Source organism: Mycetomoellerius zeteki, unplaced genomic scaffold (assembly GCF_001594055.1).
Source record: "Mycetomoellerius zeteki isolate Tzet28-1 unplaced genomic scaffold, Tzet1.0 scaffold151, whole genome shotgun sequence".
NCBI lineage: Eukaryota > Metazoa > Arthropoda > Insecta > Hymenoptera > Formicidae > Mycetomoellerius > Mycetomoellerius zeteki.
In genome coordinates, this window is record NW_017256458.1 from 1,158,981 (window position 1) to 1,171,449 (window position 12,469).

At 38.9% G+C, this 12,469-nt stretch overlaps 1 protein-coding gene across 1 annotated transcript in view; it reads right to left on the reverse strand.

Annotated features, from left to right (window-relative positions):
* pxb (putative Hedgehog signaling attenuator pxb) overlaps positions 1-12,469 on the reverse strand; it is a 111,599-nt gene that overhangs the window by 83,642 nt on the left and 15,488 nt on the right. Inside the window, exon 2 of the mRNA XM_018444651.1 lies at positions 2,413-2,590. Coding sequence (XP_018300153.1) covers positions 2,413-2,574 — 162 coding nt within the window. The 5' untranslated portion in view covers positions 2,575-2,590. The remainder of the gene's footprint in view (positions 1-2,412; positions 2,591-12,469) is intronic.

The window sequence follows — 12,469 nt, forward strand, 5'->3', positions numbered from 1 at the left end:
CGCTCATCTTAATCCTCCAACTCGGTATCTCACTCGCGTTACATCTGAAAGCTTCATATGGAAACACTTGCGATGATAACTGGACGTTTATATTCGCCCGTTCTCGGAGTGTAATCCATTAGCAGATATAAAATGAAATAAGAGTTAATTGCGCTCGACATGCGTCCGCCGACATGCTCTATTTATCTTCCAACAAAAAATCGAAATCATAGTCGTGCTGCACATTGATGCTTGTTATTATTAGAAATATTATTATTATTATCACAGTTATTGTAATTAATTAACGCTAGTGCCGTGCACGCGAATATGATCGACAAATTACTAGAGCTTGTAAAGAATAAATTAGATTTACATCCGCACTATTGGAACGTAACAATATCTCGAAACAACATCCAAATGAAAGCTCAATACAAGCTTTCTAGCGTGACGAGCAATAAATTATTGAAGAAATACAGGTCGTTACATATTATGCGAATCATGCTGATAGGAACATTAAAAAGGGCGGTGGCGCAGGAAAGGGCACTTTGATAAAACGGAAAAATCCTGGCGAATGCTGATTGCTTTAATTGCTCGAGTACTCCGTTTATGTATTTTACATTAACTTCAACCTTTCCCCCTGGCTGTTCCAGTGCACCTTTTTGTCTCTCCCTCCTACCCTTTTTTCCCCTACCATCTATTTCTTCATGATACTCTATTATTCAAGACAGTTCTTGCGCGCATTTGGCGGATCAAAGAGATAACAGCAGGATATCCAATTTATCTCCTACGCGGAGAAAGAAGGGCTCCGAGACTTTCTCGATTGTACTTGCAATTAAATGCCCGGTACACGGCAGCGAATTTTTACGAGACGTGCAGGATTCTCACTCAAGTATTCGCCTAATGGTGACTTTTTTTTAGCAGAGAGAGGAACGGGAGCGCGTTAGATAATTAGAAGAATTTAACACCTCGAAATCGCGAACAACGTTTCTCGTGCGTCTTGAAATAGGTCACTAAATTCAAGCCGATAAAAGCTATTTATTGCAAATGTCATGTATATTTGATTTACCGATATTCTCTTGAATAATATAATCGTATCGATATTTTGCGATTGATGCCGATTCCGTCCGTATGATGCATATTCAATTAGAATAGATAATTGCGATGATTATAATTCTGAGCACACAACTAATTCGTTGGACTATATCCAGGAACGGACTAAATAAATTGGCATCTTCCCGGGGGAGAATCTACGTCGCGTAATAATTTTTCGCGCGGTTAAATACCCGAGGTTGAACCCCCCTCGAACTTTTCGCCATTTTTTTTCGCGCGGCATTTTAATAATCGCGAAACTCGAGCGAAGTTCGCGATTCAAGCCGCTGTAACTTCCGACCATCGATCTTCGAATTCCGGCTACGCTCGTACATACTCGCGAATACAGTGAACGCGGCGCGCAAATATTCCTCGAATATGGGTGGCGAACGGTAAAAGCGGCAACCCTCTCGTACATCGCACCGCGTCTCGAGAGCACAGAATCGACCGTACGGAAGATCGATGTAAGCCGTGGAAAGAAGGCTGAATTACAGAGTTAGTTACGGACATGAAGTAGCGAGTCGCGTCGGGGAATTAGCGAATACGTCGTTCGACGAACGCTAGGTAAAGGCGATTTGCAGATTAGTACGGGTCACCGACTGCGCGCATATCGAACTATCGAACACATCCTCGGAAATAACGTATAGTGCATCGAGCAAAGGCCGCTCTCCATCGAAACGATTCGCACGTATAATACAATGGCGATTACTGCAGGTACATACGCGTTAAGAAAAATTAATTAAATTATTCTTTATATTATTTTTATTAATTTTAAGAAAAATGTTTATATATAATATGTGATTTACAAAACTTTCTTACACTTTGATTTTTAAATTTTGTTGCTCCAATCACAAAATTTGATTAGAATAACCAAATTTTAATTAGATTGTAGAACAACAAAAACTTTCTTATTATTTAATTAAAAACTTTTGTTTTAATGAAATTTTGATTAGAAGGAAATTTTTAAATTAAAAAGAATGTTTTTGTAAATCATACTTAGCATAATACAAAACATTTCTCTCAATGTATATTACGTGTAATTGTGATATTATAGAGCGATTATTTTTGCATTTATATTAGACTAACAAAATATATTAATGCTTTAACTGACTAGTACTTTTGAAGTTAATTAGTTTCCTTTCGCGATTTCTGAGAAAATCGTTCAAACATTCAACTAACGGTTCCCTATCATTTTACAAGTAAATTCCTGCGATTGCGATCGTGTTGAAAAGTGAATGAAAAATTTCCACGGACGAGGGAAATATAATCATTCCTTATCAGTGCTGCACAGTAAATCGAATTACTTAGAAAAATCAAGGGAAAAGATCGAAAGATCGGACTTACCGGGATAGCAACGCAGTCTTCGAGCTCGGCGAGGGGTGACTCCGAGCAGAAGGTGCCCTCGGTGAGGAAGGGCGGCCGGGGAGGCGGCGGCAACCGGAACTCAGGGGGCGGCCCGGGGCACTCCGGGCACTCCGTGCTCTCCAGCGTCTCCAGCTCCTCCATCCTCCACCTCAGCGTGCTGAAAAATTAAAAGATCACAGATTAATCTTATTGACGGAGACTCATTAATCGGGAACGCGGGAGGAAAGAAAATGCGTTTTTTTCGCGAGAAAATTTTCCGACCAACGCGAAATTTGGATTGTAGCATCTGATGTAATTGGAGCTATAAATATTAATACGGATTTTTAACCTTGGCTAATATTGTAAATATTAGCTCCGAAATTTTCTTGATGGTATTCGCAAGTCTAATATAATTTAAATTAATGTATCTTTGCTTAAAGTTAATATAACGATTTTTTTTTTCATTTTGAAGGTCAAAATCAGAAAAAGAAAATTATGTAACTTAAAATTATGTAAAGTCGCGAAAAACATATGTTATAAATCATTAACAACGTAGGTGAAAAAATATCCAGATTCACTAGATCTGCAATACCGATTAGGATTAAACGTAACAGACTTTGAAATAGTAGTTGACTTTTAACAGCTCTCACGATGAAAATAAATCTGTCTGAAAAATTCCATTAGTATGGGCGGCAAAACGGCGCGTTTTTATCAGAGGTGTCTAACTGCCCAATAAAGAATTCTCGCGTCGGAAGGCATGGCCATCCAGCATGTGATAAGATAAAACTATCCCAGGATACACCTGCGCTCGTTTTCAAACTTTTCGTTCTCGTGGATGTACTTTTTCTTCGATTGTAAAATGCAAATTTGTAATTGGCTGACAAGAGATCTATTCTAAATTGCATCAAACTTGTTTAAAACATTTTAGTCTCCATCCGTCATAGAGATTGTAACAGAATGATTAATTTAACAAAACTCTCTTCTAATCATATTATTAACCAGTCTAGAATTCTTAAACGTATAATTTGCCGAGAGTACCTTTTGTGAATAATTATTCCGACTAAGGTCGTTTTTTGCTCCCGTCGAGGGTCAAACTGATCTAGTTTCGCGAATTCCAGAAGATCAGACACCGTACACCGTACCGAAAGAATACAGAAGAGCGGAGGGTAGATGATAAGAGAAGCACAGTGGGGGCAAGAGAGGGGGGTTGCCGCGTGGTCGGTATGCTAATGTCCGGGGACTTAATTAAGGTCTCATAATGAATCAGTCACGGGGCTCGGCCGAGTCGCGCGAGTAGGTGCGCGATTGTGCCGGTTGATTAATTGTCTCGTTTCCCCCACACGCGACGCGGTGCCACCAGTATACGTCGCACAAATAGAGAGAGATAGACAGTGAGAGTGTGAGAGAGGAAAAGACAGAACAGCACGGGGGTGCGATACGCCCGATGCATATTCGTCATCCACGATCGCCCGACCGATCGATACTTCCGGCGGCTTTCACCGATGATGATTCTCGCCGGTGGATGTGGTACAAGCCTAAATACCGAGCACAGTCGGACCACTCGCATTTCAGTCGTGTTAGTGCATGACATTATTTGCTCCAGAAAAGCGGTATATGTAGAGACGGATTCTTGGAGGGAGGGGTAAAAAAGAAGAAAGCACCGAAGCAAATTGAAAAACCATAAATAGACCGAGAAAGGGAAGTAAAAGTGAGTTAAGATAAAAAGATCCGAAGGGAAAAAGTGGGACAAGAGAAAAATATGAGCGAAAAATAAAAAGATTGCAAAATATGACAAAAAGAAGCATGTAAAATATAGGGAAAAAATCGTAAAAAAAGTGTAACGTTATTCGAGAAGAATGGCATGAAGAAGATCAAGGGAAACAGAAATGTGCGAAAAATTCGAGCAAAGCGGCAACTATTGACAATAGCCAGAAGAAACACGCTCGAGAGAAAGAACGGAAGATGGAGAGTAAAGTGGAGATAAAAGGTACCGAGAAAGAAAGCGAGAGGAAGAAATAAAGCGGACGGCGAAGAAGCGACTCGGTGATGAAGAGCGTATCGGGGCACTATTTTACACATACCGACCTCATTCCAGGGAGGTAGTAGCGGCGGCCAGGAATTACGAACAGTAGGAGGGTTGAAGAAAAGAGTGGCGAGAGGAGAAGTCGAGGTGTGGGGGAGGGATTGCTCGAGCGAAAACCCGTAGTTTCCGCGGGGTGAAAGGCGAACGAAGACGGGGATGTAGGGGGGCGGGGGAGAGGGGTGGCGTGCACGTCTGCGCTCAGTTTAATAAATGCAGTCTTCCTTCCGTTCCGTTTCTTGGCTCGACTTGGCTTCGGCGACGAGGAACTGTAACCCTTCCCTCCCCCGAGGTTCTCCTTTTGCGTCCCTTCCGCCCTTCGTCCCCGCACCGCGCGTTTCTCTCATTCGCATGCAGAAGACCAGCCGAGCGAACAGGCGAGCTCGGTGCTCATCTCGTTTCCGGCTGCGCGTGGTCCAAATCTACGATTCGCGTGATTTTTATTTAATTCCCACCCGCGCACGTCAATCGACATTCGTTTCTTCCAGAGAGAATTTCCCGGAATGTCTAGCCTCTCTCGATCGCGTCGTTTGTGTGCGAGCTCGCACGATCGAATCGCAGTTATTACGTACAAATGCTGTACGGCTTGTATGTAGATGCAACGCGACTGTCGTTTTTGAGAATTGAACTATTTTTTCATGAATTTCCGATTATCTTTTGCGACAGTGATATAATAATTTAAAATTGTGCATGGTAAGAAAAGTTAAAATACTTCCTTTTTTTAGAAAAAGCAGATAAAAGAATTGATACTTAACGAAAATGAACAGGAAATACTTTATACTTTTTTAATTATCAAAAGAGAAAGAGAGAGATAGAAGATTAAAATATAAGAAAAAGAATATTATTTTAACTTATAAGTACTGATGAGAATAATATCAAAATAATATCAAAATGTTCTCGTTTACGTAAGAATAATATAAAAAACTGTAAGCGAAAATAATTTATTTCAGTTTGGAACTCAGCAAAAAAGACGTCCGGTGATAAAACATTATTTTTTTTACGAAATTTGTCTCGAACTTGACGTTTCATTTATATGTATTTTTGATTTAATTAAGATGAATCCAGTGGTTAAGGCAAAATGGAGACGCACGCCCGTAAAGTTACGCGAGTGTGGTTGTCGTACTTTGAAGTGAAGATGAAGTGGAAGATAATACCCGGAACGATATGATGAATCACAAGTAGAAACAGAGTTTCAAATTAAATTGTTCAGTTTCGTATTAATTGCTGCCAGTCCAGTGTAGTATTAATATTAATAAAACAGAGCAGGAAAGAGTAGATACTCGTAACAAACTAGGGATTTATAAAGTTATATAATTAATTATCGCATGCGCATTTTCACAGAAACTTCTTTCATGCTTTAGATTATTTATCAGAACACAAAATGCGCATAACATTGCGAAGCTACACAAAATCGACGAAAATCGCAACAATACTTAACTGTATACGATTAATTTTTACAAGTCAAAAATTAATTAAACGGTATTTTTTTTTATTTATTCAATATAAATGTAAATACTCGAAATTATTAATGCACATTTGCATTCTGCCGGAATGTGATTTTAAATATAATTTAAATATAAATGTATAATTTTAAATGTAATTGTATTCTGTAGAGAGAATATAAAATTTTAAATTGAACAAGCGGAATCGATACAATCGTCGCGCGAGTCAAAAGTCACATTGGTTGCAAGCACAGCTACTCTCGAGCTTGCGAGAGAAGGATAAGCAAGCGAACAGAAAGGAAAGAGCAAGAAACGAGTAAACCAAGGGGGACACCGCAAAGTGGTTGGGATGCTTTTTCCGAGTGGCCGAGCGAGCGAATCGACTGTTGGGGGACGGGATTGGCTGCGGCTCTTTTCGGCGCGCCAGAATTGTCGAGGGATTTATCGAACGGCGTTCTTCACCAATTGGACCTCGTCCGAGTCCTCGAGAAGCTATCGAGTTAGAAGAAACGGCCTGGCAAGACGGGAAACGGCGCGGTTGCAATTATTGGTGCATGATCGATTGTATTAAATGCGCGAGATTTATTTGGAGGGCTTAACCTTTGGTTCGAAGTAAATTGTCAGGGATGATACCATCAAACTAATCTATATTTTGTCGCAGAAATAGCACATTGTGTTGATAAATCTTAAATCCCAAGAGATTAGAGCTGATATTTATAGTCGGTTCTTATATTTAAGACCATCTTAAAATGTCATCAGTCAATCAGAGCATTATTATCTTACGACATTACTTGAAACGATCTTAAGATAAAAACGGATTATGAATATCGAGATGAATACTTATCTAGAATTGTTTTACTGCACTTGAAACGAGCTTAAGATTAAAAAATTCTGAATTGAGAGAGATGAATAAATCTATTTCACGCGAAATGAAGAGAAAGAGAGAGAGAGAGAGAAGAAAGAAAAGGAAAGAGACATAGAGAGTGATATTTTAAGCAATACGAAGGAAATGAACAAACGAACAAATCCAATCTGGTAATTTCTCTCTCGTTCTCTCTGTCTCTTTTTTGTTGAAATAAAAACACGTTGATCCCAGATTGCGCGCGGCGAGTAAGGGTTAAATTCCGTCGTACCAACGACGTGGGAGGAGAATTAATACTTTTCTACCGTATACGGAGTACGCGACTGTGTTGACCATGCCACGTTTTAATTAGGCAAATTTTCGTCCTGCAGCCATTTGTCACGATAAAGCCTCCTCGTCGTCCGGACGCGACACCCATTGCACTCTCTTTCACCGTCCTGAAAAATCCACGAATGACCCGGTCACGTTCTCGCACACCAATATTTATCATTTCCTCCAGTGCGAGCTTTTCGGCTTGGCAGGCAACACTTTTTTTTTCTCGTCTTGTACAGGCCTGCAAAAGGCAATGGGAAGTTATGATCATCGCGTAACACCGCAAACCACTTCGGACGCTTACAATTTTTTCACGATGTAACCGCGGGGTTTCTTCTTTTCCCGTCCTATTTCGGATATAACGAGAGAGAGAGAGAGAGAGAGAGAGAGAGAGAGAGAGAGAGAGAGAGGATTAGGTTAACAAAAATTATCCAATCAGGCCACATCCTTCTATAACGAATGTTTTTTATAAGGGATATATATATAAAATTAACTGGATCAGCATCCAACATAAAAAATTAATGAAACGTGGAATCTAACCTAGCTATTCGTGCTTTAATGTATAAATTCAATATGTGATACTGAAACTGATGTGCAAATATCAATATTTTAATTATCTAATGCTCAAAATTCCTTTCTTTTTAAGTTGAATTTTACTGATTATTATTTAGTATCAAGCGAGGTACCAAGTATCCTACTGTGAATTGTAATTACCTACTGATTCAGATTTAGAGAGTAACAATAACACATTAGTCCAAACGGTTTATTCTAATTAAACACGATGTTATTTTGTGTGTTATGGCTAATTTATAAAATTTCTGCATCGTCGATCATGAAAAAAGAAAAGGCGTTACAGCGTAGAGACAAATGAAGTGTCACTGAAATTAAGATGAGAGTAGACAACTGCCATTTTCGATGGTAAATACAGAGAATTTCCGAAAAGAACTGAGAGAATAATTCGCTGTAGGCCATTTTAAGCCCCGTAAAATTGAGAAAGAATATTTCTGAGACGTTTTAAGCGAACGGATTTCTTCAGCTTCCAAAGGAGGGACCAAGGAAGGTGTTCTCCAAGAAGAAAGCAAACCTCGTAATCACTTCGAAGAAGCGGAAGCAAAGGACTTGGCAAGAGGTGGGTCCTCTTTATGCAGCTTTATACAGAGGGCTGAATTAGCTTGCATTAAATGCGGGCGGCGCGGGTGGCTTTGCGAAGGATAAAATCGCCGGATTGTCGTTTTGCGCGGCGTCCGTGTCGGCGTTACGAAGTTTAAATTAAGTCATTTTAATCCCGCGGGAGGAGGGGGGGGAGGGCGAGAAGGAAGGGGCATCGAGGAAACTTCGTCGGCGCTCTTGTTAAGTTCCGACGTTAAGTAATCAGATTAGCCCCGGAACTAACCTCGAACGCCGCTGAAAACGTTGCGGCGGGGGAGTTTCGCGTTAATCCAGTTTCGCTTCTGCGAAATTTCGGCTCGGTAATCGCTTAATACAAAAAAAAGGAAAAGCGGATTTCGCGATGTGGCGACGCGGAACCGTTGTAAAAATCTCCGACGAAATACGCTGCATCTTTCTACGAAGCTAAACGGCTCGATTCTAGCAAAATCGGCAAGGTAATTTATAAGATTCATCAACCCTTATTTATCATCGATATTCACTTGCGACGTACATGTATTCGTGATGAACATCCAATTCGCAAAACGTGCAATTTCCTCTTTATTAAATCCCCTTCCTTCAGAGATATTATATCCCCCCCCCCAACAGTTTCATTAAAATATATTTGTTGATGGCTTTTTTCAAACGAAGTTACGTGAACGCGAATATATCTTCTCGAGAGATCTCGAAAATTGAAATGCGCGAGTTCAACTTATAGCGAATTCGAGCGCGGACCGTCTCGCTCTCTAAAGCGGAAACTTCGGCCGTCGCGTTAATAATTATAATTACATTATCGCGCCGTGACGTCCGATACGGCGACGTCGTCGGCTGCAAATTTTCAAGCGGCGAGCGCGTCGAGGGAATTAACTCCGGACTTTTCCTCCCGCAGCAATAATTCAGTCGGGCCTGACTTCCGCGAAATGTATATCTGGAGTTAATCGTGTTTTTATCACGGGAAAGAAGAGAGAGAGAGAGAGAGAGAGAGAGAGAGAGAAAGAAAAAGAGAAGAGAGTCTCTCGAACTTTTAATCTCTCAGATTCTCGGAATAGTACGAATATGAGTCGCGTTATAATTCACCTATGTTTCTAAGAATTCAATTATAAATAAGATAAATGAATCCTTTCTCGAGCTGATTTAATATGCAAATTATTATTATATAATACATATATCTCGATATTAACGATACAGAATGCAGCAACTTGCTGTTATGTGCTTGTTCATAATATCAAAACTATTTATGATTAATTTTTAAAGATATTAAATAGTTTTGATCAGAATAATTATAGTATAATATATAGATAATATATTATATATAATATTATATATAATATTAGTATATATAATAATAACTTTATTGAAGTGCAATTTGAACAGAAAGAGATATAAATATAAATGAAATAATAAATATATAAATCATAAATAAAATAGAGGAAGACTTGTGCAGACGTCAATAAGCGAGGCATGAGCTGTCTACAGATCTATATAACAATATATTATAAAATATAATATACTATAGTATAATATACTATAATATTATATATGTGTATATAATGTGTATAATATTTTAAAAGAGTATAAGTTTTTGAAATTATACATCGTTACAATTACTTATAATATCCATAACTATACCCTTTCTTAATGTTTATTATACTTGGTAATGAGTCTTATACGTCACTGTTAGAGTTTTCCATTTGCCCGCGGATATAACTCGTACATTGAAAGACATAATACGAGAGGGAGAAGAAAGAGACAGACAGAGAGGCAGAGAAACAAGGAGTTCCAACTACCAGCAGCAGCAGACACGAGTCGCGCGAGTGTCAACAGACTTCAGCGGGTGCCTCAGGAGAAGAGAACTGCCGTCGTCGTCGTCGTCATCGTCGTTGCCTACTCGCTTGCGTTGCGCTAACGAGAAACTCCTTTAATTGGACGTTAACCCGCTCGGCAATACCGAAGATACACGAAACAAACTTTTATCGAGAACACGTGAAATTTGAGAGCAGTACTTCAGTCGATTCGACAGAACCTTAAAATGATAGAAGGAAGGGAGGGAGGAAACAAGAGCATAGAGACAAGCCGAAACGAAAAAAAAAAAAAATCTCGCCGGAACGAAGGCGGCGTTAATTCCTCCTGTTCGCCATCTTTCGCCAAAATAATGAGCCCAAATGACTTCGCCGTCACGTTGCCGCCGCCGGCGGTAATTGGGCAAATACAGTCATTAGCGGACGTATGGGAAAGAAGACCGAGAAGAGGAGGAGAAAGATGGAGATTCCTCAGACCAAGGAGGATGTCGAAACGACGTATGAATAATTTCGCTTCAAAAAAGGACTGTTCCATTTTTTCCTGCTTGCCACTCCCGTAAATGCGATTCGCATTTTCGAAATATTTTTAAAGCAAAATATAGGAGAAATGTGACTTTTTTTCGTTCAAATGAAAAAATTTCTTGAAACATTTTCCATTATTTAGTGTACTGTTAGGTACTTTGATGGAACACAAAAAATCGGACTTTCAATTATTTTTCTATTACCCGTGCCTACCACTGTAGACGAACTTTAATCTTAGTTTAACTTACTCTTTATCTTTTTCTAGTTCTAAGAATTAGAAAAGGATAAAGAATTAAATCGAGATTAAAGTTAACTACATTGTTAGACGTTTCTACGTTGGTAGAAATGGACACAAGTCGTATTTCGGAAACGAATCAAATTTAAACTAATTGAAGAGTATTGAAAACGTACAAAGAATTTAATTGCAAAAGAGAAGTTACATAAAAAATATAATTGTTATATACATCTGTATTTGTAAGCTCTGCATTTATTGGTCTAGATTCGATTTGCCATAGTTTTTTAAAAATGAGACAATTATATTATTTCTTTTATATTCGTTTACTCAACCTCTAATCCTTTCACAAAAAGGATTTTCGATCCTTTCATGCGACAGTCGAGATAACACTCGGAATAATAACGTACGCGGATGTATCTAATAATGAGTTACACGAGCGTGAGATATGACGTTAGTCTTTACAAACGGAATACAAACAAAGATCATTTCAGCCGCGTTCCTAGACACGTGTCTAATTAAAAAGGCGCGTGGATGTGACTTTACCTTCCCACTGCTGACTGTGCGTTACCATTTCCGGTGTGCGGCAGCGCGAAACGAACCAAGCGGCTAGTTGTCGCATTATATCAACATTAGCTTCACTCACTCGGCTCGTATCTCCCAGTTAAGTGATACGAGCCCTACTAATACAGAAGCAAGGAGCAAGAGCCGAAGGGAGAAAGAGCCGGGCGAGGGAAGGGATGAGGGAGAAGGTAGTACAGTATCTACACCGTTGCGCGTACAGCTAATGCACCAGTGCAGGTTATTACTGCAGTTTGCAAACAGCCGGCAGAACGGTAATGCAATCAGCAGTGATACAATCACGCGTGTACCATTCCGGTAACTTCGGGGCGAGCGCGGGTTGGGAGATGAAGCAAGGGGGTGGGAATTGAAACGACGTTTCACAAAGGTCCCGATGAGCATGCTGCGACGTTGAACGCCATCTCTTCCGTAAAATCTACGACACGTAAGGGGACTACTTGGAATATAAAATGCAGAAACGCGCAACAACATATTTCGACAGTAGCAAGAGAGAATAATGTATTAATTTTTAAGTCTAAACTTGTCGACATTTTGAAATTTATTTAAGATAAAATAAATTTATTTGAAATCCAAAATATATGCTGAAAATTTTTCCTTATAGTTAATTTCTTTCTTTGGCATATATTTTTTAATTCTCAAAACTACTGGTTAAGTAAGTAAAAATATGCATACATATATATATATAATATAATAAATTGCATTTATTATATACATAATGAATAAAGTCTTTTTAATGAGTTACGCACAAATTGTGTTATTCATCAACATTATAAAACCATATATTTGATAGAGGAAGTTAATTCACGGTTTGATAATGCAAAGCTTTGAATTACAAATTATTAGAATTATCACTGCATGCTTGTATCTCTTTCCAGATATTTTGCAAAATTTTCCATCGACTGATACGCGTAACTCGTGATAATTAGCAATTAATTATTTAAACAATTAATACATTCATCATATGCAGAATTCTTCGTTAAATATCATTTAATGCAAAGTCCTTTATTTCACACTTAATTTTACATTGAAAATTTAAAAAACGTCAAAATTTAATTTATAGATTATAATTCCTGTCGGTAA